The following is a 26622-nucleotide window of genomic DNA, read 5'->3' as shown; positions in this document are numbered from 1 at the left end:
CCTCCCACTGGCCGTGCACGTGGAGAAAAGAAAGGGATCTGATCTTGGATGAGCAGGAGCTGACCAGGGAGATTTTTTTTTTTTTTTTGAGCATTTCTTTGATGTAACATCATTTTCCAAGTGCTGTTAATGATGGAATTCTCCATCCCATCCCGAGGGAGCTGTGCCAGGCCAGCACAGAGGAGCTGGGACAAAGCTGAGGAGCTTGGGGACACCTGAGAGCTGCTGGGGTGACAGAGAATTCCCCGGCTTTCAATCCCAAGGACGTGGATTTGGCAGGAGTGATTCCCAAGGATGTCCCACCCAGGATTTCCTTCGGCGCTCTCCTGGCAGGAATTTACCCTCCAGGGCCAAAACTAAACATCTTAAAAATAATTTAATGGTTTTGCCGTGCCTTGGAGAGGAGGAAAAGGGAATTAGTGCAGTCCTAGTGAAGAGAGGAGCTAACCAAAAGTGAGTGAGAGCTCCCAGAGTTTTGTGGGGAAGGTGGAATGATGGGGAAGTGAGGAGGGGTCAGTCCTTCCCATGAAAACAGAGTGGGAAAGCTGCAGGACAGGCAGAGGGGGACATTTGACATGGGGGGATGGATTCTCACTGCCAGAGGGCAGGGATAGGTGGGAATTTGGGAAGAAATCCTTCCCTGTGAGGGTGGAGAGGGGCTGGGATGGAATTCCCAGAGGAGCTGTGGCTGTCCCTGGATCCCTGAAGTCCCCAAGGCCAGGCTGGAGCCCCTGGGACACTGGGAAGTGTCCCTTGCTGTGGAAATGAGGGGAGAATTCCCTTCCAACCCAAAGCATTCCATGATTTTGGGATGGCTCCTGGAGGCTGGGAGCCCAGGGAGGTCCGGTTTGGGTGACGTGGCTCCACAGAGGGCACAGGAACATCCTTTTTGTGTGGGGGACATCCAGGGCTTCTTCCTCTGCTTCCAGAAACACCTGGGGGAATTCCTTCCCCTGCCTGGGAGCAGAGCTGAGCTGAGCTGAGCTGAGCTGAGCTGCCTGGAACAGCTCCAGAGATCCAGGTAAAAACCACAATTCCCGTTTTGCGGAGGGATGAGGATGCTTCTCTCTCCATTCACAGGGAGTTTCCTCCCCAGATGTGCTTCTCTCTCCATTCACGGTGAGTTTCCTCCCCAGATGTGCTTCACTCTCCATTTATGGTGGGTTTCCTCCCCAGATGTGCTTCCCTGGGGGAGCTGAGGGCTGGGAGGCTGTGACACCATCTCTGTGCTGCCTGGGCTTTGCTCCCAGCCCTCCACAGCAATCCCAACCACTGAAATCCATGGAGTGGCACCCCCAAAAATCCGGATAAACCCTTTGACAACCATCCTTTGGGTTTGTTTTTTTTTTATTATTATTATTTTTCCTCCACAACCAAGAGACTTTAAACAATATTTTCAGGAGCTGATGGTGGATCTGAGGGCAGAGAGAAGGGCTGATGCCACCAAGGGACGGGAAAAAGCAGATTTGAGCTGTTTTCATCCCCAATCCCCTGGAGAAGGCCCTGCAGGAGGGTTCACACACAGAACGGGCTGTGAGCAGAGCAGGACCCTGCACACGAGGCTTTCCTTGGGTTTATGGTAAGAGGGAATTGAAACTCGGGGGCTGTGGGATGTGCGGGGACCAGAGGGACGTCAGCTCCAGCCCACGGAGCCTCCTGCAGCCTGGAGGGTGAATTCTCCTGGGAGAGGGAAATCCTGGGAGCTCTTCAGCATCCCTGGCAGGGTGTGAAGCAGCAGGGATGGCCTGCAGTGGGCTGGGGACAGATTTATTTAGTCTCAATGTCCCCTCTCCTACAGCTCAGCTCGGAGCTTCTCCCAAAGAGTGAGGAATTCTGTTTAATCCTTTTAATTTGCTGCCCGTTTTTAACACTGGCCTGAAGGGTGGCTTTGGCTCCGAGAGGGAAATGCTGGGAGCTGTTCACCCTCCCTGTGAAGGAGCAGGGATGTCCTGGAGCAGGCTGGGGACAGCAGGGACACGGAGGGAACATCCCCCCAATCCCCAAATGTCACATCTGAGCCTCCTTCGGTGTCACAAGTTCATCAGTGCTCCCCATTTGGAGGGTGAAAAAGAAGAGGAAAAGGCTCTGTGTGTGGTTTTTATGGAATTATGGAATGGTTTGGGTTGGGAGGGACAATAAAAACCATCTCATTCCACCCCTGCCACGGGCAGGGACACCTTAAACTGTCCTAGGCTGCTCCAAGCTCTGTCCTAGGACAATTCCAGGGATGGAACAGCCACAATTTCCCTTTTTTTTCCCACGTTCCCACTCCGTGGTGCTGCCTCTGTGCCCAGGGAGATGCTGCTCAGCACACCCAGGAGCTGCTGCAGAGGGACAGGCAAAAAAATAAATAGAAAGGGCAGAAAAGCCCAAAAAAGGGGAACCTAAACCACAGGGCTTCCCTGCCAGGAAGCAGCTGGCTCATAAAGCTCACCCCAGCACCCAAGGGTGGGGGAATCCACCTCAGCAGGACCTCGGGTCAGGCACAAGGACGATTTGGGGTTTATTTCTGATTTAATGCAGCATTTCAGGCTCTTCAGGCACAGCTGGGGTTGAGGAGGAGACCTGAAAAACCTTAAGGAGCGTTGTTGGGGTTTGAGATCAGCTGGGAAACAATTCCCAGCCTGGCATCCTGTGGGAGATGAGTAGTGATTTTTTTTTTTTTTTTGGGAATCCAAAACCCGCCCAGGAGGATGCAGGAGGCTCGAAGAGCCAGGGACAAACCCAAAATCTTGCTCAGAAACCACAGCAGATCCTCGTCTTTTAGAAATATCCTTTAATCCATCAATTCCAGCACTGCCACCATCCACAGCACCCCTCGGGACAGAGCCAAGGAGACCCAGAACAGGAGATTTTTTATTTTTTATTTCCTGGAAAAATCCAAAATCTCCCAGGACAGGAGAGGGGAAAAAAAAATACCAGCAGTGGGTGAGTGGAAAAACAAATTCTCTGCAGCAAGTCAAAGGCACTTAGCAAGGGACTGGAATTCCAGCTTTTCCAGGCTGCCCCATCCCGGGGCTCCGGATGCCAGGGGAGCTGTGGGATTCCCCAGGAGCACCCAGGGACTTTCTTGCTTTTTTTTCCCCACTTTTTTCCTTAAAGCTGACATCAAACTTGGTGTATTTGGGGTTTTTCTTGTTTTCAGTGCAGCAGGAGGCAGCTCCTCCCCGAGCCCAGAGCTGCTCCTGATGGAGCCAGTGGATCCACGCAGAGGTTTTGAGGTCAGACACTGCAAATTTGGGGGGTTTTCGAAAGAAAAAATTCACTTTTAGAGGGAAAATTGAAACTCAGCAGCTTTCCCCAGAGCTGCAGGGAAACAAACCCACACCCCGATTTTTTACACTGTATTTTCTGCAGAGATTCCAAAATAAGGAAGAAAAGGGTTGGCTTTTTTTTTTCTCCATCCACCTTGCTCCCTAAATTAAACCAACCTTTATCCCAGCCCCAAACCCCTCTGAGGGCTGCTTCCAACCCTGCCCTTCCTGCAAAAAAAAAAAAAAAAAAAACAAAAAGGAGAGGGAAAAAAAAAAAAGTCCTTTAATTAAAAACAAACAACAAAAAAAGTGCTTTAATAAAAGCCATTCCTGGCAGGGGATGAAATTTTAATGCAGCTGAGGCTTTTTGCAAACACCCTGAATAAGTCATCAGGCAGAGCCTTGGCTGGGATGGATTTGCCCCCAAGGAAATGAGAATTAAAAGGTAAAAAGCTGCTCTGAGCATCAGCCTGGGACTTTAAATCCAATAAAAGAGGGATGGAGACAAATTTATTTTGTCCCACTGTCCCTTCTCCTACAGAGAGCACTGAGCTCTGAGCCTCTCCTCAAGGCAGAGTGAGGAATTCCCTGTTTAATCCAGTTAATTTGCTGCCGTTTTTTAAACACAGATTATCCTTTTTATTTCTAAAATTTCATTTAAATGTTCAGCCCAGACAACAAAAATATATAAAAACCCCCCACCCAGGGGTGTGTGTGTCTGCTGCTTCCAACCATCACAAATTCGGGGCTCAGCGTTACAGAAGAAACACAATTAGGGAATTATCACTTTTCTTCTCTCAGTTTCGTGGGGTCAGCAAGGCAAAAAAAAAAAAAAAAACCAAAAAACCCAAAAAACAACCCAAAAAAAAAAAAAAAAGGCTTTTTGTGGGGATGATAAATTCCCCCTCCAGCTGGAGCATCCACCAGCAAACTGGCAACAAAGAGACGCGTCGTAGGAAACAATGGTGGTCATTTTTATTTTACAGCTTTGTACAGAAAACTCCCAACTCTCCGCAGCCCCACCGAGTGTGAACAGCACACCAAGAAAATGCACGTCAGGGTGTCAACATCCCCCCCAAAAAATGCTGAGGACTGAGCCAAATGTACAGATTTACTGAAAGCTACGACGTCACCACGAGGCAGGCATGGATTCCTTATTTTTTTGTTTTGTTTTGTTTTGTTTTGTTTTGTTTTTTCTCTGTTGACTTGTATAGCACCGTCAAAGAACAGGGTCTTTTTATTTGAAAACTACAGTGAGGAATAAAAAAGTAGTCAATGGTAAAATATCATCCAAACCCACTCCCCTCCCCACCCCACCCCCCAAAAAAAATTTTCTCTAAACGACCAAAAAAATAAAGTTAAGCTACTCCTCTCTCTTCTCACCCCATGATTTATAATGTTATAAGTACTGTACAATTCTCTTTGTTTCTGTAATAATAATAATAATAGTAATAATAATAATAACGTCATTATTATTATTAAAACGCCTGATATTTAGTGGCACGAGTAAAAAAAAAAATAAAAATTAAAATAAATTAAGAAGCAGAGGCCAAATCACCAGACAGAAAGCTTCAGACCATGGTCAATGAGCAACAGTGGGATCGTGGAATTCCCTGGAGAGGCCAGAGGCAGGATGAGGGAGGATTCACTTGGCTGGCATCTTCTCTGCCAGGTGCTTCTGCTGGCTCTCGGCGTGTCTGGGGGACAGGAACGGGCTCTTATTCCCTGGGCCAAGGGAAAAGATGGAAAACCCAACCCACCCTGCTCCAGCAAGGGGCTGGCAGTTGTGTTTTCCCCATGGAAAACCAAGAAGGGGTTTTTTTGGGATTAATTCCAAGCCCTTTGGGGTTTTCTCTGAAGCCTGCAGTGGTTTGGGGCACCTGAGACTTTTCCCTTCCTTCCCACAGGGATGAGCAACACCTTTACCCCAAACACCAGAGGGATGATGGGGACAGCCAGTGCCCCCAAGGATTCCCAAAAAACGCCCTTTATGAAAGTGCCAGGACTGTGGGGGAAAAGCCAAGCACTTCCCAGAACAAGGCAGGAGAACCCAGGAGCTGTGGTGGCACCGGCTCAGCTCCAGCTCCCATCCCAAATTTCCCCCCTCACCACTTAATCTGGATTTTTTTTTTTTTTCCCCCAATACTTCAGTTTGGAAGCACAGCCCTGGTGTGCTGACACTCCCCTTCTTTTCCAGCTCCTTTCCTTCCCAATCTTTACACTCCTGACTGAAATACTCAGAATATTTCAGAGCATTTTCTATTTCTCAAGCCCATCCCTAATTATCCCAAAGGAAAATCCCAGCCTCGCTGCCAGGGGATGGAGCCCTGAAGGGAACCTGCCCCATACCCTGCAAGGCTTTTTGCTTTTATCACTTATTAAATATTCATATCCCAAAGTTCTCCTCTTTGTCCAGCCCTCCTGATGGCAAAATCCCTGGCCAAGCTGCCCTTGGACACTTCCAGGGAACTCCTGGATCCTCACAGGGAACAATTCCTTCCCAATGATCATTTGGGAATGAGGACAATTTGGGGATTTTTTTTTTTTTTTTAATCCCAAAATTCTGCTGGAGGAAGGAAAACCCCCCCACCACCAACGTGGTGGCACACTGAGAGCCGTGAGGGGAGAGAACTTGCTGCCTCACCTGGTGAGATCCTCGATGTCCACCAGCATGGCATCCTGCTCCGTGTGCAGCTCGTCCCGGATCAGCAGCAGCTGCACCAGCTCCTCGTTCAAGCCTGAGCCGGGAGAAATTCCCTGAGTTTGGGATGGCTTTGTGTCCAGGGTTGGAGTTTAGGATGTGTTCTATCACCACCTTCAGTTCATGGCCCATCAATGCCCTGTGCATGACTCACAGATAACTCCGGGTGTTATCTCTCGTTAATGGGCCATCAAGGAGCTCCTCTATCACTCATCATCCCATTGGGAGATGCTCCGCCCACGGGGAGGAGCCAAGCATTCTCACCTGGATATAAACTGGGATTTGGGACAGTAACAAGGGATTCCCAGAGGACAGGAGCTACCAGACCTTTCTACGGGATCACTGCTTCCATCACCCTGATCAGGGTGTGTTCTGACTCTGTCAGTGGTTTTTCTTTTTGTAGTGTTGCATTTATTTTATTTTATCTTATTTTATTTTATTTTATTTTCATTTTCTTCTCATTAAATTGTATTTCTGACTTAGAGCCTCTCTCTTGGTTTGTTTTCAAACCACAACACTTTGGAAATCCCAGGGGGGAATTTTCCCCACCCAGTGCCACATCCACAGGGCTTTTAAATCCCTGCAGGGATGGGGACTGCAGCACTGCCCTGAGCTGGGAAAGCCTTTCCGTGATGAAGTGATTTTCCTAGTGATTCTTTATCTTTTTTTTAAAAAAATATTTATTCTTTATCTTAAAAAAAAAAAAAATTATCTTTCAAAAGAATTATTCTTTATTAAAAAAAAGAATATTTATTCTTTATCTTTCAAAAAAATTATTCTTTATTTAAAAAAGTTATTCTTTATATTTTTAAAAAAATTATTCTTTATTTTCAAAAAAAGGATATTTATTCTTTATCTTTTTTTTAAAAAATATATTTATTCTTTATCTTTCTTAAAAAAATTTATTCTTTATCTTTAAATAAAAAGGGTATTCTTCATCTTTTAAAAAATTATTCTTTATTTAAAAAAATTTATTCTTTATCTTTTTTTAAAAAATATTTATTCTTTAACTTTAAAAAAAGATATTTATTTTTTATCTTTTTTAAAAAAAGAATATTTATTCTTTATCTTTCTTAAAAAATATTTATTCTTTATCTTAAAAAAATTGTTCTTTATTTAAAAAAATATTCTTTATCTTTAAAAAAAATATAATATTTATTTTTAATCTTTTTTTTTTTTAAAAAAGAATATTTATTCTTTATCTTCGAAAATTTTCATAGTTATGCTTTCCACGAAGGATATTTATCCTTTTAGTCTTTACTATTTAGTCTTTATTAATATTTACCCTGGAGAACTGTTCTTAATTAAAGGAGGCAGACCCCAGAATAATGAATAATAATGAATAATAACGAATAATAATGAATAATAATTAATAATAACGAATAATAATGAATAATAATGAACAAATGCCACTTACTTTCTATCTGTGAGTGCAGGTCATTGACTATCACCTGTAGCTGCCCGATGGTCATGTCCCTCAGGTCACTGGGCTTTAAACTCCTCTTCATCAGGCATTCACTGATATGAGGCAGATGTGGCAGCTGCAAAGAAATATCCAGTATTTTATTGTTTTCTTCTAATATTTGACTGCTTTCTTCTAATATTCGACTGTTTTCTTCCAGTTGTTTCTAGTTCTGAGCAGTTTGTCCTCTCAGTTTTCCATCTCCCCCATCACCAACAGGCAGCAGTGACTCCACCACACGGAGCTCAAAGCTGGGCTCAAGGCTCCCAGTGGCCCAGGATCAGGAAATTACAGGAATATCTGATGGAACTGGGGCTGAGGGGGATGGTGACACCTTGGTGACAGCCCTGGACAGAGGCAGGAGTGCCCCAGGATGGGATGAAGAGACTCCAGCCCCTCATTCCCTGCTCCCAGAACTGCTCCAGCTCCTGGAGCCAAGCCCTTCTGTCCCTCTCCTGTCCCCCTGTGTCACCTCTGGGAGGCAGAGCCAGCGGTGTGGCTGTCCCAAAGCTGTCTCAGGCTGTCCCGGGCTGTCCCAGGCTGTTCCAGAGCTGTCCCAGACTGTCCCAAGGCTGTCCCAGGCTGTCCCAAGGCTGTCCCAGGGCTGTCCCAAGGCTATCCCAGACTGTCCCAGGGCTGTCCCAGACTGTCCCCAGGCTATCCCAGGGCTGTCCCAGAGCTGTCCCAGGCTGTCCCCAGGCTGTCCCAGGCTGTCCCAAGGCTATCCCAGAACTATCCCAGAGCTGTCCCAGGCTGTCCCAGAGCTGTCCCCAGGCTGTCCCAGAGCTGTCCCAGACTGTCCCCAGGCTATCCCCAGGCTGTCCCAGACTGTCCCAGGCTATCCCAGAGCTGTCCCAGGCTGTCCCAGGCTGTCTCAGGGCTGTCCCCAGGCTGTCCCAGAGCTGTCCCAGGGCTGTCCCCAGGCTGTCCCAGAGCTGTCCCAGAGCTGTCCCAGGCTGTCCCCAGACTGTCCCAGGCTGCCCCAGGCTGTCCCAAAGCTGTCCCAGGCTGTCCCCAGGCTGTCCCAGGGCTGTCCCAGAGCTGTCCCAGGGCTGTCCCCAGGCTGTCCCAGAGCTGTCCCAGAGCTGTCCCAGGCTGTCCCCAGACTGTCCCAGGCTGTCCCAGGGCTGTCCCAGGCTGTCCCAGGCTGTCCCCAGACTGTCCCAGGCTGTCCCAGGCTGTCCCCAGGCTGTCCCAGGCTATCCCAGGGCTATCCCAGGGCTGTCCCAGGCTGTCCCAAAGCTGTCCCAGACTGTCCCAGGCTGTCCCAGGCTGTCCCAGACTGTCCCAGGCTGTCCCCAGGCCAGCCTCACCCCTGCTCACCCCTGGCCCCACTCACCAGATCCGCTACTGGCGACTTTTTCCTGTTCTGCTTTTCCACCTCCACCTGCATCTTGGCCATGGGCTTGGCCATAGCCAGGGCCATCTTGGCTTCAGCCTGGAGCTTCTTCTGCCTGCTGAGGAAATCCATGTCCTCCAGGGACTCCGACTCCTCCTCCGTGGTGTCTCTGTCCGAGTAGGACGAGCTCTGCTTGCTCTGGGGAGGCACAGAAGCCACAGCAAAGTTTGACCTGGTTTTCTGCTTATTTTATTTTTATTTTTTCCCCTACAGAAGCAGTGTAGGATTGATTTATTTTTTAAAACTTAATCTATGGGATTGTCTTTAAGAATCAGAGTGATTCCCAGCTAGGACTCCTGGGCTTTAAAGGAAATGTGGAGCCCAGCAGATCAGAAGGTGCTGAAGGGTTAAACTACAGGGAAACACCCAGGGCTGTGGGGTCAGATCTAAAAAGGAATAGATGGATCCACACAAAAAAAAAACCAGAGGGAAGCTGCTGGGAGCTGACAGCACTTCCCATCCACTCCCTGAGCCAAAAAGGAAGGGAGGAAGGTTCCCATGAAGGCACCAGCTCCATCCAGGCAGCACCCAGGGCTGGTTTCTTATCTCTCCCTCAGCATCCTGCACTTGAGGGCTGAAAATGCTGCTGTGGGGTTCAGAGCTGCCATTTAACAGCAGCAGCCTCCTCAGGGGTTCCTGTGGCTCTGCTGAGACCCCAGATGTCACCCACCATGGGTGACAAGGGAGTGTCCAGGCTGGTCTCTGTCTTGCTGTCATCGCCGTCGCTGTCCTTGTCGCTGCCACTGTCGTTGACAAAGCAGATCTGCAGGTTCATCCCACTCTGTAACCTGGGGGAGGACAGGGACAGGTGACACTGCTGTCCCCTGGGGCTGGGAGGGCCACCAGCAGGGCCACCAGCTCAGCAGGGGACCAGTTCAGGGTGACACTGGGGAACTCGGTGTCACACCGAGGTAGGGCTTCTACCACCCTCTGCTGATAAACTGCAGGATTACTGCAGGGGTTGGGGTTATTTTTTATAATAAACTGCAGGATTACTGCAGGGGTTGGGGTTATTTTTTATAAACTGCAGGAGTTTGGGGTTATTTTTTAATAAACTGCAGGATTACTGCAAGGGTTGGGGTTATTTTTTATAAACTGCAGGAGTTTGGAGTTATTTTTTATTAAACTGCAGGATTACTGCAGGGGTTGGGGTTATTTTTTATTAAACTGCAGGAGTTTGGGGTTATTTTATATTAAACTGCAGGAGTTTGGGGTTATTTTTTATCAAACTGCAGGATTATTTCAGGGACTTGGGGTTATTTTTTAATAAACTGCAGGATTATTTCAGGGACTTCGGGTTATTTTTTAATAAACTGCAGGATTATTTTAGGGGTTTGGGGTTATTTTTTAATAAACTGAAGGATTATTGCAGGGGTTTGGGGGTTATTTTTTATAAACTGCAGGAGTTTGGGGTTATTTTTTAATAAACTGCAGGATTACTGCAGGGGTTTGGGGTTATTTTTTATAATAAACTGCAGGATTACTGCAGGGATTTAGTTTTTTTTTTTTATAAACTGCAGGATTATTTCAGGGGTTTGGGGTTATTTTTTATTAAACTGCAGGAGTTTGGGGTTATTTTTTAATAAACTGCAGGATTATTTTAGGGGTTTGGGGTTATTTTTATTTAAACTGCAGGATTACTGCAGGGGTTGGGGTTATTTTATATTAAACTGCAGGAGTTTGGGGTTATTTTTTATCAAACTGCAGGATTATTGCAGGGGTTTGGGGTTATTTTTTATAAACTGCAGGATTATTGCAGGGATTTGGGGTTATTTTTTATAAACTGCAGGATTATTTCAGGGGTTTGGGGTTATTTTTTATAAACTGCAGGATTATTTTAGGGGTTTGGGGTTATTTTTTAATAAACCGCAGGATTATTGCAGGGTTTGAGGGTTATTTTTTATTAAACTGCAGGATTACTGCAGAGATTTAGTTTTTTTTTTATATAAACTGCAGGATTATTGCAGGGATTTGGGGTTATTTTTTATAAACTGCAGGATTATTTCAGGGGTTTGGGGTTATTTTTTATAAACTGCAAGATTATTGCAGGGGTTTGGGGTTATTTTTTATTAAACTGCAGGATTATTGCAGGGGTTTGGGGGTTATTTTATAATAAACTGCAGGATTATTTCAGGGGTTTGAGGTTATTTTTTATAATAAACTGCAGGATTACTGCAGGGGTTGGGGTTATTTTTTAATAAACTGCAGGATTATTTCAGGGACTTGGGGTTATTTTTTAATAAACTGAAGGATTATTGCAGGGGTTTGGGGTTATTTTTTAATGAACTGCAGGATTACTGCAGAGATTTTGTTGGTTTGTTTTTTTGTTTTTTGTTTTTTGTTTTTTTAAATAAACTGCAGGATTACCCCCACACTGCAGGGGATTTTTGGTGGTTTTTTATCGTTATTTGAGTTATCGTTATTATTTTTGAATTGTTCAGCTCTGATTACATTCAATAAAATCTACAGAATACAATAAAAGATGTGGAACATGTTCTATTAAAAAAAAAAAAAATTATTTACAAATAAAGAATAAAAATGTTTTTACACATTCAAGAGAAATCTTCTACATCTTTATACATTTAAGAGAAATGTATAAAGATATAAATAGCATATATAATAATGTAGATCATAAAATATTTTGTCAGCGGTGGAAATTATTTATTCCCTGTACCCAAGACACTCCTGTAACACAAGAGTTTGTTCTGGTGCTTTCCAGACCCCCCTGATCCACTGGATTTGGATTGATGAACCCCAGCCACATTCCCCTCCCCAGGAATGATTTTTCTCTGGATTCAGGATCAGGGAATCCCAGTGCAGGCAGACAGAAGGGAAAAGGTGAGAGATCCCAAACCCTCCCCACCTGCTGGAGACGGAGAAATCCTCCCTCAAATCCTTTCATTCCTCATTCCCAATGTGATGGGAGCTTGTGTTGCTCCTTAGGAACAGCAAGCTCCTATTTTCCATTTATTTCTGGTGAGTTTATCCGTTACCATCACCACAAACTAAATAGGATTATTAATTGTTTATTAATGAACAAATGAAGATGGTAAGATTCTGGTAAAGGAGCTGTGGCTGCTCCATCCCTGGAATTGTTCCAGGCCAGGTTGGACAGGGTTTGGAACAACCTGGGATATTCCCTGCCCATGGAGAGGGAATTGGATGAGCTTTAAGGTCCCTTCCAAGCCAAGCACTCCATGATTTTACTCTGTAATTACAGACAAATAACGTCCTGCAATCGTTCCTCCAGCTCCTGCAGCAGGGAATACTTGGCCTGGATTATCAATATTAACAAGCACCAAATCCTTCAGGCACAGCTGGCAATTTCTGGGGGCACAGCTGCCAAACCCTGATGAGCTGCGTTAATTAGAGCCGCGCTCTAATTACCAGCCAGCAGCTCCTGGTTCAGCTGTAAGTACACACAGCAAAGCTGTTTTCCCTTTCAAATGATCCACAGCTCCATTTAATCCCACAACTGTACCTCTGCCCTGAGCAGCAGCATTCCCCCTGGATTTCTGCCTCCCTAAGGCTCCTTTCTTCTCCCATTCCGTGGCAACAGGTAGAGCCTCACTCCCAGCACAGGAGGGGTTTGATGCTGCCCCAAGGCCGTGGCTTCCACCCAGCTGAAGAGAAACAGGATTTTCTGCAGTGTATTTGATGCAAAAAGCTTAAAAATGCACAGGAGGAATCCACAGCAGCCCCAGGGATGGAGCCGCGTCCAGAAGCAGGGCTCGTGGATGTGGAGGGGAGGCAGGAAGCCACATTGAAGCTTATTTGGTCATCTTCTGGTGCCTCCTGAGCTTTAATCACTCTTCCAAAGCATTCGTCATTAATTGTGGAGGTTGGGAATTCTCAAATGTTTTGGGTTGGAAGGGATCTCAAATCTCATCCAGTGCCACCGCAGCCATGGCAGGGACATCTGTCCCAGGCTGCTCCAAGCCTGGCCTTGGGCACTGCCAGGGATCCAGGGGCAGCCCCAGCTTCTCTGGGCAGCCTGCTCCAAACCCTAAATGGAAACCTGAAGGAAACCTCCCTCAGAAAACATCCATCTCGTTTCCTCTATCCCCTTTATCCCAGCACCGCTCTGCCCAGCGCTGAACGAGCGTTTCCCCACATCATCTACAACACGAGTGTTGCACTGGGATGTGGCTCCAAACACGGCAAATTCAGGACTGTGGTTGAAAGCAGAGTGGGAGGGACGATGCTGGGATGTCCCCCAGTGTAGGTGAATCCATGGATGGCTGGGACAAGGAATTCTGCCGACCTGGATATTCTGGAACTTGTGGGTTTATTGTAAGGGTCTGGGTAAAAGGGTCCTGCCTTCAGCCACCAGCCTGGGCTGGAGGGGATCCCAAAGAGAGAGGGAGAGAGAACAGCAGGGGAGAGCTGAGAGAGAAGGGAGAGAGAGAGCAAAGGGCAGGGGAGAGAGCAGGAGAGAGCGAGAGCAGGGGGAAGAGGAAGGGGGAGAGTTAAGAGAGGTAAGAGCACAAGGTCCTTGTTACAATCCATTATATCTCCTTTTGTGATGAATATTCTAATTTTCAGTGACCAACCAACACAAGACACAAAATCCTATAGAATCTACACCCAGCCTATAAGAACTACTATATCACCATACTGTGTTATATTTTAAACTCTAAAAAGTACTCTTTAGACTTCTGTTTTGCTGCATTGACCTTTGGATCCCTCAGCCAGCAGAAAGGGATTGTTCAATCCAAAGGGATTCTCCTGCAGCTAGACCATTGTTTTCAGGTTCTGTAGGAACTAAGACTCAGTATCCTACAACTCAAAGTCAGCTTTCATTTCTATTTTGATTACAGGTTTCATATTTGCAGAATCTTTGCTCAGCAATCCTATTGATAAGGTTTCCCTGATTCACCCTCCCCACCACCCCAGGAGATGTCCCCCACTCCCCAGGAGATGTCCCCCACTCCCCAGGAGATGTCCCCCTCCCCAGGCTGCCCCGGGGCTGGCCCTTACCGGGAGGACAGGCTGGGCTTGCCGCTCTTGCTGCAGCTCGTGTAGAGCCCGGGGCCATCGTCGAAGAAACTGCCCAGAGCCAACTTCTGCCGGATGGACTCCCGCTCATTCTTCTGGGCCTGCAGGGGAGGGACAGCAGGGCATCAGCCTGGGGATGGGACAGGAGGGATGGAGATCTGGGAAGGGACAGGAATGGATGGAGATCTGGGAAGGGACAGCAGAGGATGAGCCTCTGGGGAGGGACAGGAAAGGACAAGGCCCTGGAAGGGACACATGGAAGGATGAAGATCTGGGAAGGGGCAGGAAAAGATGAAGATCTGGAAAGGGACAGGAATAGATGAAGATCTGGGAAGGAACAGGAATGGATGAAGCTCTGGGAAGGACAGGAAGGGATGGAGATTTGGAAAGGGACACTTGGAAGGATGAAGATCTGGAAAGGGATAGGAAGGAATGAAGCTCTGAGAAGGGACACAGAATAATGAAGATCTGGGAAGGGACAGGGAGGGATGGAGATCTGGGAAGGGACAGGGCACAGGAAGGGGGCTTGTCCCACCAGCCCCACCACCAAGCTCAGCAAGTCCAGCATCTCCCAAACGTTCCACACCTGGGTGAAGCACAGAGCACACCCCACTGGGAACCCCCGGTGTGGCATCTCTGTCCACACGGGATCAGCCTGGTTTGGCTGGAAAGGACCTTACAGACAATCTGACTCCAGCCCAAACTGGCTGATATCCTGATATATCCCCCAATATCCGTACCTAAATCCACACAGAGCCACCCCCAGCAGCAGCTTCCACTTCCCTGAGCAGCTTCCAGCCCCACAAAAATCCCTCTCCCGTCAGCGTGCTCAGGGATGGGGTTGGAACCATTGCCACCCGATTATCCCTGGGTTTAAAAATGTTATTTTATATAAAAATATAAATATAAGCATAAACAGGAATACAAATACAAGCACAACCCCAAATATAAATATAAATTGAAATATAAAGATAAAATACAAGTATGGCAGTTTTAAAATAAAATAAAATAAAATCAACAGAACGACTGGCAACGAATCCCCGATCAATAACTGTGTGATCAATGCGCAATAAATGCAAATCTCAGATCTGGGTTCAAAATCTCCCCTGGTGTCTGTCACCAACGGGTCACGTGCCGACGCTGACAACAAACTCAGGAAGTTATTGATGGAAGGAACGCTTGGAAAGCCTCAAACATTTTAATTCTAAAATAACACTTAATACCCAATCCAGAAAACACAAGCAAAGGAAACGCCGCAGGCAAGGCTGGGCTGCTTCCATGGGGTTAATTCTTGGAGCTGTGCTTCCCATCTCCCACCTGAGGAAAAATAAAGCACCTTTTTGTACAAGGAAGCGTGACAAAATGCAAATTATTCCCCTAAAATCACTAATGATTTAATTCCAGCTCCAGTGCTGATTACACACATTACTACCCCGCCCATTAAATTGTCAACCCCTCACCAAAATACTTCATTTATGACCTGACTCTTTTTATTTCAAATCCTTCAAATAATAAAAATGAACCCCAGGACACCCAGTGGTGCCGAGTTTTCGGGCTGAGCTCCAGGTTTCTGAAGTTTTACCCAGACCATTGTGGTTTTAGGTTTCAATAATCAATACCTCAATCACATGGAGACAGATTTAGGATTAAAAATCCTGCTGGGGAGGGCAGGACAGGGAAAAAAAAAAAAAAGGAAAAAAAAGAGTGAAAATGATGTTTTAATGAACTGGAAGCAGAAGGAGGGAGGGTGGTGCCAGCTCCTCGTGCTGCCCATCTCAGGGTGCCCTTGGCTGTGCCACTGCACCAATATTCCCCCAAATCCTGGAATTTTCCCCTTTCCCAGCTCAGATGATCCTCCCCCACATCTCCCCGTCTAAATCTGATTTTCCCTGTGCTCCAACCCAAATCCACCTCCACTCCAGCTGGGACCTCTCCCTCCTCAGAGCATCCCCACCTCCTCCCTGGGCACCAAAAGCTGCTCTTTTCCCATTCAGATCCAGGCAGAATTGGACATTTTTTTCCTCATTTTGGACAGATCTGTCTCTCGAGATGTGTTTTAATTTTGCTGTTTCCCTTTGCTCCCAGGCTGACATCTGTGCATTTAATCAATTTATTTTCTCCACCAGGTCATTACTGAGGGTTTTCAATAACTCTGCTCCCAGGACTGGGGTGGGAATATCCCATTTTCCAAGCCAGGCCCAGGCTAACAACCATAAAAAATAAAATAAATCCAGAGTCCTATTTGTTATTATAAAATGGGGAGCAGTTACTAAGAAATAAAATATACCTGAGGGAACTGGACTTTAGGCTGTGGATAAATGACCTGACAGCTACACTCCAAATCCAGAGCTGGGTATGGAAAAATATTAATGGAGAAGGGAAACAGATATATATAAAAATATAAATGGAGAAGGTTTTGACTCTCAAATATTCTGACTTGGCACAGAAGGAACAATGGGTCAAATCCTCCAAATGCAAATGTAAGTCCAAGGAAAACATAATCCCGTGGCACTTAAGTGTTTATTTTGGCACTGACTCAAAAAATAAAAGTGTTTCTGCTCCGTGCTGAGGACAGGAGCTGAGGACAATTCAGGTCTCACAATGGCTTTAAACAAAAAGCTGCTTCTGATTTTTAAGGGGAAACCAGAACAATCTGGGGTGGATGTTTTCCTTCTTCCCCTGGACCTTCCCTGTGGGAAGGGCAGCAGCCACCTGGGCTGTTTGAGAGCACAGTGTCAGCCTTGGCTCTGGCTGCTGCAGGGAGAGGCCAGCATGTCACAGAGCCCTGCAGTGCCCCGGGGTGGCAGGGACCTTAAATCCCACCCAGGGACAGGGCAGGGACAGCTCCTGTTAGCCCAGGCTGCTCCAAACCCTGTCCAACCCGGCCTTGGGCACTTCCACAGCTGCTCTGGGAATTCTATTCCAGGAATTCCTTCCCAATGTCCCACCCAGCCCTGCCCTCTGTCCATGGGAAGCCATTCCCTGTGTCCTGTCCCTTGTCCCCAGCCCCTCTGCAGCTCTCCTGGAGCCCCTCCAGGCCCTGCAAAGGGCTCGGAGCTCTCCCTGGACTGTTCCCTTCTCCAAGGGAACATTCCCAGCTCTCCCAGCCCGGCTCCAGCTCCGTGCTCCCCTCTGGCCTCTCTCCAGCAGCTCCAGGTCCTGCTGGAGCCCACCTCTGCAGGAGGGGACAAGCCCATCCCAGCCATCCTCCTGCCCCTGCCATTCCAGGGACACTGGGACACCCAGCAGGAGCACTGGGACACACAACAGGATCACAGGACACCCAGCAGGGACACTGGGACACCCAGCAGGGACACTGGGACACCCAACAGGATCACTGGACACCCAGCAGGATCACTGGACACCCAGCAGGGACACTGGGACACCCAGCAGGGACACTGGGACACCCAGCAGGATCACTGGACACCCAACAGGAGCACTGGGACACCCAGCAGGGACACTGGGACACCCAATAGGAGCACTGGGACACCCAGCAGGGACACTGGGACACCCAACAGGGACACTGGGACACCCAGCAGGGACACTGGACACCCAGCAGGATCACTGGGACACCCAGCAGGGACACTGGGACACCCAGCAGGATCACTGGGACACCCAGCAGGGACACTGGGACACCCAGCAGGATCACTGGGACACCCAGCAGGATCACTGGACACCCAGCAGCAGCACTGGGACACCCAGCAGGATCACTGGGACACCCAACAGGATCACTGGACACCCAGCAGGATCACTGGGACACCCAGCAGGGACACTGGGACACCCAGCAGGATCACTGGGACACCCAGCAGCAGCACTGGGACACCCAGCAGGATCACTGGGACACCCAACAGGATCACTGGACACCCAGCAGGATCACTGGACACCCAGCAGGGACACTGGGACACCCAGCAGGGACACTGGGACACCCAGCAGGATCACTGGACACCCAACAGGAGCACTGGGACACCCAGCAGGGACACTGGGACACCCAATAGGAGCACTGGGACACCCAGCAGGGACACTGGGACACCCAGCAGGATCACTGGACACCCAGCAGGATCACTGGGACACCCAGCAGGATCACTGGGACACCCAGGAGGGACACTGGACACCCAGCAGCAGCACTGGGACACCCAGCAGGGACACTGGGACACCCAGCAGGATCACTGGGACACCCAGCAGGGACACTGGGACACCCAGCAGGATCACTGGGACACCCAGCAGGGACACAGGGACACCCAGCAGGATCACTGGGACACCCAAGGGGATCACTGGGACACCCAGCAGGGACACTGGGACAGCCAGCAGGGACACTGGGACACCCAGCAGGATCACTGGGACACCCAGCAGGGACACTGGGACACCCAGCAGGATCACTGGACACCCAGCAGGATCACTGGGACACCCAGCAGGATCACTGGGACACCCAGGAGGGACACTGGACACCCAGCAGCAGCACTGGGACACCCAGCAGGGACACTGGGACACCCAGCAGGATCACTGGGACACCCAGCAGGGACACTGGGACACCCAGCAGCAGCACTGGGACACCCAGCAGGGACACTGGACACCCAGCAGGGACACTGGGACACCCAGCAGGATCACTGGGACACCCAGCAGGGACACTGGGACACCCAGCAGGGACACTGGGACACCCAACAGGATCACTGGGACACCCAGCAGGAGCACTGGGACACCCAGCAGGATCAGTGGGACACCCAGCAGGATCACTGGGACACCCAGCAGGGACACTGGGACACCCAGCAGGATCACTGGGACACCCAACACAGACACTGGGACACCCAGCAGCAGCACTGGGACACCCAGCAGGGACACTGGGACACCCAGCAGGATCACTGGACACCCAGCAGGGACACTGGAACACCCAGCAGGGACACTGGAACACCCAATAGGAGCACTGGGACATGCAGCAGGGACACTGGGACACCCAGCAGGATCACTGGACACCCAGCAGGGACACTGGGACACCCAGCAGGGACACTGGGACACCCAACAGGGACACTGGGACACCCAGCAGGATCACTGGGACACCCAGCAGCAGCACTGGGACACCCAGCAGGGACATTGGGACACCCAGCAGGAATACAGGGACACCCAAGGGGATCACTGGGACACCTAACAGGATCACTGGACACCCAACAGGATCACTGGACACCCAGCAGGGACACTGGGACACCCAATAGGAGCACTGGACACCCAGCAGGATCACTGGGACACCCAGCAGGGACACTGGGACACCCAATAGGAGCACTGGACACCCAGCAGGAGCACTGGGACACCCAGCAGGGACACTGGGACACCCAGCAGGATCACTGGACACCCAGCAGGGACACTGGACACCCAGCAGGGACACTGGGACACCCAAGGGGATCACTGGGACACCCAGCAGGGACACTGGGACACCCAGCAGCAGCACTGGGACACGGGGCCAGGCCACCAGGGCTATTTTTGCCAGGCTCTGTCATTCCCAGCTCCACACCAGGACTATATTTAAAGTCCCAGAGCCATGGGCAGAGTCTCGTTTCATGTCTGCACAGCACAGGGGCTATTCTGGGATTTACAAACAGCACAGAAAAGGGCCTTTGAGCTCCTTTGTTTTTTTTTTTTCCCTGGGGTAAATGCAAAGCCGAGTCAAACTTTTCGAGCCACGTCCCAAAAAGCCTTTAAAATCCCGGGGGTTTCCAGGTGGGAGAAGGCCTTTGGAAACTCCCCTGATATTTTATCATCAGGAGAGAAGGAAAGAAGCAGGGAGCAAGCTTTGCCCTGGGGCAGCACTTTAAAAACCCCGTGGGTTCTCCCTGCTGCAGCCCCCGAATCCCACCGGTGTGGGCAGGATCTGGGCAGCACAAAGGCTCCTTCTGTCCTTTTTATTTTCTTTTTTTTCCCTTAGTTTTTTTCTTTGTTTTTCTTTTTTCCTTTTTTTTTCCTTTTTTGGGGTTTTTTTTTTTTTGGGGGGGTGGGGAAGGGGTTGGTGGGGGTTTTTTGGATCCTTTTTTTTGGGGAGGGGGAGGTTTCTTTGGTTTTTTTTTTTTTTTTTTTTTTTTTTTTTTTTTAGTTTGTTTTTTTTTAATCCCTTTTTTACCTTTTTATAGCTGCCTTCCCCAGGCGGCGGGCTTCCTCTCCTGATGATGTCACCCATTCCATCAATTCCATCCTCCCTCTCCTGGCTCATCCTCCTCATCCTCATCCTCATCATCATCCTCCTCGCTCCCGGCTCCCGGCGCGGCCGCTGGATTTCTCCCGATGGGACATCTCAGTCCTTCCCCGTCTCCCCAGCCACCACCATGGGATGGAGAGCTGGCTCCAAAGAGCCGCTTCCCCAGCCCTGGATGCTTTTCCAGCCCCTCGGTTTTCCCAAATAAAGGCAGGGAGCCGCAGGGAGCAGAGGCTCGGGGAGCCGCGTCCTGCCGCAGCCACTGCCAGCGCCGGATAAAAATAACCCCGGGGCTCCACAAGGGCAGGAAAAATCCCGGTGTCTGATGTCAAAATCGCAGCCTGGCAGTGCTGCTGCCTCGGGAGAAAAGGGGGTTCTCTTTCCTGGGGTTTTTTTTTCCCCCCAGGGAAGTTATCCTGCGGGATTCCTGCGGGTCCTGATCCATCGCAGCAGTGGGAATCATCCAGCGGAGTTTTTGCTCCATGCAAAACTCACCAGTGAGGAGCTGTTCCCTGGCTAAATCGGCTCTTGCAGGTGCAAATAGAAATAAAATCCTACATTTCTTGGCATTAAGCAAGGGAGACACCCAGCCTAACCTCGCTCCCCATCCTGTGGCTGTGGAGAGCCTGGGGATCCCCAAAAATCCCATCCCTGGCTCCTGGGGGGACTCACAAAGCTGGAGTTTGCAGCTCCTGCCTGCAGCATTCCTGCCTGGAGATCTGAGCTTCCCAAAGGCGCCTGGGAGCTCCTCCCACACAAACCCTGCTCTGTCCCTGCTGCCATCCCATCCCAGAGGGAAGGTTATCTGCAGGGAGAGGCTCAGCTCCTGCTCAGGGCCAGCAATTCCCAAAAGGAATCCTCAGGAAAACGTCATGACGCCCCAGTTTCTCCCCCAAATCCTGGCAGAGCAGCGAGGAAAATCCTGATTTTGGGGTGCAACACAACAACAGATGAATCATTTTAATTGCCCCATGGTGTTTAATGAGATATCCAAGCCACGGTGACATCATTTCATCCCAAATGCAAATCCCAGGTCCATTCCCAGCTCTAACAACACCCAAGGGATGCATCCCAGCACGAATCTACTCCGAATTTTCAGGGCAAAACCAGCAAAAATACATGTTTAATTCCATTCCTGTCCCTGGATGGTGCTTTGCAACTGTAATTCCCAAAAGGAAACAAAGTCGTTCTCTGGATATTTCCTTATTTTTAGTTCCCCTCCGCCGCTGACTCATTGTGTCCTTTCCTGCTGTTGCTAAATCCACTTCCTCTCCCAGCCCAGGATGGAACCTCACACAATAAATCCCAAATAAATAAATCCAGCCCCAGTGGAAGGATGTGGAGTGGCCCAGGAGCACAGGGCTGGGGATCTGTCCCTGGTTCCTCCTGCTTTGTGACACTGCTGCATCACCCTGTCCTCATCCACGGGGGATGTCCCCATGTCCCCTCCCTGGCTGGAGCCACCCCTGCAAAAGTGACACCAAAGTCACCCCCCTAAGGGCAGGAAGTGAGACAACCCTACAAACAGAAATAGAAATGGATCTATTCCACCCGGGTCAGTCTTTAGGATGGTTTATCCACTGCTCTGCCCTCCTGGGATGCTCCAGGACACTCCCTGAGCTGATCCCACAGAGCTCCAGGGAAAACCCTGCATCCAGGAGTTATTTTGGGAAAAAAACCCCAAACCTGGCTAAGAAGCAGAGCTGGGAGCCCCTGGACCCACGGCTGGGGGCACATTTGGGGCTCCCTTGGGATGGGCACCTCCCTGCTGGGAAAGGCCAATTTCAATCTGGGGGATCAAAAGGGAAATAAATTTTGGGATTCTCTCAGCACAGGGACCAAACCCTTTTGGTGTTCAGCCCTGACCCACTGCCACCATTGTCCCTCTGCTTGGAAAATCCCCCCCAAAAAGGCTCCAGTGCCTGAGGAACGCAGATCCCACTCCCTCTGGTGATGCAGCAGAGGGAAGAGCCCCATCTCCTTTCTCCAGCAGTAAGGGAAAGCTCAGAGCAGCAAAATCTGGGGCAGGATCCCTGGGATGGGAGCACAGGGAGCCAGCACAGCCAGGAACACCATGGAAGTGCTGGAATCATCCCTGAGTGAGGTGAGGAAACAGGACACAGCGAGTTTGGGGGGTCTGGAACACGCCTCGACAGCTCAAGGACAAGAAAGCAGCAAAATTCCCCTTTCCTGAGCATAAAAGCATTGCTGGAGTCAGTGAAATCCCCCTGGGGGCTGGGGGAATTCCTCCTTCCTGCAGGATCAGCTCCCAAAGACCGCTGGATCCCCAGGGAGGAGAGGAATTCCTGAATTCCCAGCAGAGTTCAAGGAAAGCCCTCGGAGCACTCAGGGGATTGAGGTAATTCCAGGATCTTGGAATCTCAAACTGCCAGAACTATCAGGGAGGGATTCTTTACCAGAGGATGGGCTGACAGGACAAGGGGAAATGGTTTTAAATAAATTAAATAAATGGGCTATGGGGCAGGAATTCCTCCCTGGGAGGGTGAGGAGGGGCTGGGATGGAATTCCCAGAGAAGCTGGAAGTGTCCAAGGCCAGCCTGGATGGGCCCTGGGGGAATCTGGGCTAGTGAAAGGTGTCCCTGCCCATCAGGACGGGTTTTAAGGCCCCTCTCAATCCAAATCATTCCATCATTCTGCGATTCCATTCCACAAAACCTGGGTTTTATTGCAAGAGGTGGAATAAACCTCTCCCAGCAGACCCTTCCCAGCACAAGGCTCCAAAACCCAGGGATGAGCTGGCATCCCTCTGGTGATGCTGCCCCGAGCTTTAGCACGCTCCAAGCGCTTTTCCAGCACTTTTTTTTTTTTTATTTTTGGATCTCTGAACGAGGCCTCAGAGCTCCCTAACAAAGGGATTTTATTGTCCTGAGCTGTGCCAGCCTGCAGCATTCCCCACGGGCAGGAGGCCAGGCAGCAGGTCCCCAGCCTTTGCACACTGCGTTTTCATGGAGCTGGAAGTTTTCCCCAAGGTTTGCCCCTCGGGAGTTATATTTTTGCCACCAGAGTTTGCACTCTAAAGAAAAAAAAAAGGGGATTTCAGCTGATTTCTGGAGCCTCCAAACCCCTCCTGAGATTAAACCAAAGAAACCTCATGAAATCTCCAATCCTTTGGATTTCTTTAACGGGCACTTCACGTTTCAAGCTTGTGGGTTTTGAATTCTGAGTTGTATTTTGAATTCTGAATTGAATGCATTCTGCAGCTCACTGAGATCCCAGCAGGGCTGGGGGCTTCCAGCCTGATCCAAAGTGGCACCAGCATCTTCCCAACCCACAGGAACGCCTGCCACAGGCTTTGCCAACAAATCCCTCCCAAAAAACCACCCAGATAAAGTCAAACCCCAGCACCTGCACACATCCCAAACCTCAGGAAAACCAGGGATCCCAGCAGGCTCCGGACACCCCCTGCCTCACCTCACAACAACAACAACAACAAATCCCTTTTCTCCTCAGAATCTCTTCTCCTTTTTAATTTTCCTCGCACGTGCAGAGGCTGGAACCATCTCCAGAGCGACCCTGCTGCCAGCAGATAGCTCAGCCCCTGGCTGCTGCCAAAACACCGAGCCAAATCCTGTTCCCAGGGGCAACTGGGAGGCTCCTGCCTCGGGCACGGCCACTGGGTGCCCCTGAATCCTCTGCTTTTCATCAGGAATCCAGAAATCCGTGATTCAGACACATCACCCCGCTTGTACAGAGATGGAAAAAAAAAAAACCAAACCCACAAACCATGGATTAAGCCAGCAAGAGGCTGAGGAGCCCAGCACTGCCCCACAGATCTGTCAGGCCCTGCTGAAAATGCAGATTTTACAAAGCAAACTGAGGCTGAGGGCCAGTAAAGCCCAGCTGAACCACACACAGCAGAGGAAAACCTTTATTTTTGGGTTAAAGCCTGGATTTGCATGCTGGATTTTTATTCCATGTGGGCTCAGGAGCTCACAAACTCAGTGGGGCACCAGCCCAGGTTTCCCTGGACAGATTGCAGGTGGAATTATGGCAATTAAAGAAATTTAAAAAAATTAAAATTAAAAATTTAATTTAAAATTTAAAACGAAAGAAAACGTTTGACGTAAGGAAACAAATTGGAACTAAGAAAAAAAAAATAAGAAAATAATGTAGAGAAGAAATACAGAGAAATATTCTCTACAGAAAGAAAATAAATAAGAAAAAGAAGCACAATTAAGAGAGAAATCCACGGCCTGGAGAGTGGCAGCCCCCAGCTTGATTCCAGGATGAATCCATGGAAAAAGTGGCAGAAGCTGGAGCCTCCAGACCGTGGAAAATCCAGCCTAAATTCAAGGAATTCACCTGACTCAGCCACATCCAAAGGCCAGGAGAGCCCAGGGTGACCTGCAGTGCCCAGCCCAGTTCTGGGGGATCAGGGAGCCAAGGAATGGAACCCAGGAACATCCTCCTCTTCCTCTGCCCCATTCCCAGCTCCCTCTCTGCCACGGATTCCGTGCCCCAGCCACGACCTGGCCACATCAAGGCTTTTCCCGCTGGATTCCTTCAAACCAAACCCATTTTGAAGTTTTCCCAAGCGCTGACTTGTTCCTCTCTTCGATTTATTTTTTTTTTTTTTTAGTTTCTTTAACCAGCTCCAAAAAGAAAAGGGGTGTGAGGAGGGAGCAGAGTGGATTAAACACCGCCAGCCCCTGGGCCGGGAAATCCCATCATTGCTGGCTTCCAGCGTGATCCCAAAGCCCGGGATTGGCATCCACAAAGGGATTAAAACTCAGCCTTTGGGTTAACGGGGCTGGGAGGGGCTTGGGGCTGCTCTTCATCTCTGCGGAGCCCTGGGAAGGTTTGGGACAGACCTAAAGGAGGTTTGGGACAGACCTAAAGAAGGTTTGGGACAGACCTAAAGGAGGTTTGGGAATAGATCTAAAGAAGGTTTGGGAACAGACCTAAAGAAGGTTTGGGACAGACCTAAAGGAGGTTTGGGACAGACCTAAAGGAGGTTTGGGAATAGATCTAAAGAAGGTTTGGGACAGACCTAAAGAAGGTTTGGGACAGACCTAAAGGAGGTTTGGGACAGACCTAAAGGAGGTTTGGGAATAGATCTAAAGAAGGTTTGGGACAGACCTAAAGAAGGTTTGGGACAGACCTAAAGAAGGTTTGGGAACTGACCTAAAGGAGGTTTGGGACAGACCTAAAGGAGGTTTGGGAACTGACCTAAAGGAGGTTTGGGACAGACCTAAAGGAGGTTTGGGAACTGACCTAAAGAAGGTTTAGGAACAGATCTAAATTGAAATGATGTTTCCCTGGATTTTTATTTTTTTTTTCCCTTAGGATGTGCGCGGTTTCTGGCTGCTTTATTTCGAATATTTACGGGCTTTGGAGGAGGGGAACCAAGCCCTGAACAAGCAGGGAAAGGCGGCGGCGTTGTCGCAGTAACACCCAGGGATTTTGGCCAGGCCTGTGCCGCAGCTCGGCATCATCATCACCATCATCATCACCATCATCATCATCATCATCATCATCATCATCCCACCCCCCGGAGCCGCTTGCAGCCGGGAAACAATGGCCAACCTTTAACCCGTGCGTTCCTGAGTATGCTGGGAAAACATCCGCTGCTCCCGAACAATGGCACCATTGATCCCGCCTGTCCAGAGCAACAGGCTCCGGGCTGCAGGGAAACCAAAAGGCTGGGGGGAAAAAAACCCAACCAACCAAAAAAAAAAACCCCAGGATATTGTTTTCCCAAAGAGGTTAAAAATGGAAATTCACTTCCAGAGTTGCTAGACTGAATATATTCCGTGAAAAAAAAAAAATAAAATCTTTTCAGCTCCTCTCTGTTTCGCGTCTTTTCCCTTCGTGAGGTGTTTTGCATGTGAGATGTTTCGTTGGAAAACACGGCCTGAAGTTGGAAGGAAACACGGGAATGGAGGAAAAACCAAGGAACGGGCGCTGGCCTGGGCACGGCCCTGCCTGCTGACGGTCCAGCCCTGGGAATGTCAGGGAATGGGAGTTTTATAAAAAAAACCACAGTGCACGTAGGCAAAGGCATTTCTCAGCATCGCCCTGCCGGAGGGACAGATGTCGGTGCCTTTAATTATTGCCCGGTGCCACGGAGCCCCTAAATGAGCCATCGAGCCCCTAAATGTGCATTTAATAATCGGCCGGTGCCATCGAGACCCTAAAGGAGTCATTGAGACCCCAAATGTGCCATCGAGCCCCCAATTAAACCATCGAGCCCCTAATTGTGCCATGGAGCCCCCAATTAAACCATCGAGCCCCTAAATGAGCCATCGAGCCCCTAAATGAGCCATCGAACCCCTAATTGTGCCATGGAGCCCCTAAATGAGCCATCGAGCCCCCAATTAAACCATGGAGCCCCTAATTGTGCCATGGAGTGCCCAATTAAACCATCGAACCCCTAAATGAGGCATCGAACCCCTAATTGTGCCGTGGAGCCGCAGTGAGCCGCTCTCCGTGCAGGTTCACCCACAGCCCCCAGCCTCTCTCCAGAGGGAAATGAAGCCCCAACACCCAGTTCCCGATTTCCCCACTAAAATCACCCCGATGTGCCCGGGCCCCCCGGGGATGGGGACGAACGCTCACAAACAGCCCCACGGCCGGCTCCTGCGGAACCAGGAGCAGACGGCAGCCTGTGAA

The 26622-nt window shown here is 49.4% G+C and overlaps 1 protein-coding gene across 3 annotated transcripts in view; it reads right to left on the bottom strand.

Annotated features, from left to right (window-relative positions):
• Nucleotides 1-4453: 4453 nt before the first annotated feature.
• Nucleotides 4454-26622, bottom strand: part of SCHIP1 (schwannomin interacting protein 1) — a 40676-nt gene continuing 18507 nt past the window's right edge. For 2 of the 3 annotated variants that reach the window (XM_066325671.1, XM_066325672.1), the window contains exons 2-7: nucleotides 13797-13915; nucleotides 9487-9604; nucleotides 8757-8954; nucleotides 7373-7496; nucleotides 5899-5992; nucleotides 4454-4951 (exon numbers count right to left, since the gene is read on the bottom strand). In XM_066325671.1, coding sequence (XP_066181768.1) covers nucleotides 4900-4951; nucleotides 5899-5992; nucleotides 7373-7496; nucleotides 8757-8954; nucleotides 9487-9604; nucleotides 13797-13915 — 705 coding nt within the window. In that variant the 3' untranslated portion in view covers nucleotides 4454-4899. Of the gene's footprint in view, nucleotides 4952-5898; nucleotides 5993-7372; nucleotides 7497-8756; nucleotides 8955-9486; nucleotides 9605-13796; nucleotides 13916-19917; nucleotides 20068-26622 lie in introns of those variants that run through there. The other variant, XM_066325670.1, reaches the window with a different exon arrangement.

Source organism: Sylvia atricapilla, chromosome 10, assembly GCF_009819655.1.
Source record: "Sylvia atricapilla isolate bSylAtr1 chromosome 10, bSylAtr1.pri, whole genome shotgun sequence".
Taxonomy (NCBI): Eukaryota; Metazoa; Chordata; class Aves; order Passeriformes; family Sylviidae; genus Sylvia; species Sylvia atricapilla.
The sequence above is the reverse complement of the archived record's forward strand: the minus strand, read 5'-3'. Positions and strand labels throughout refer to the sequence as shown.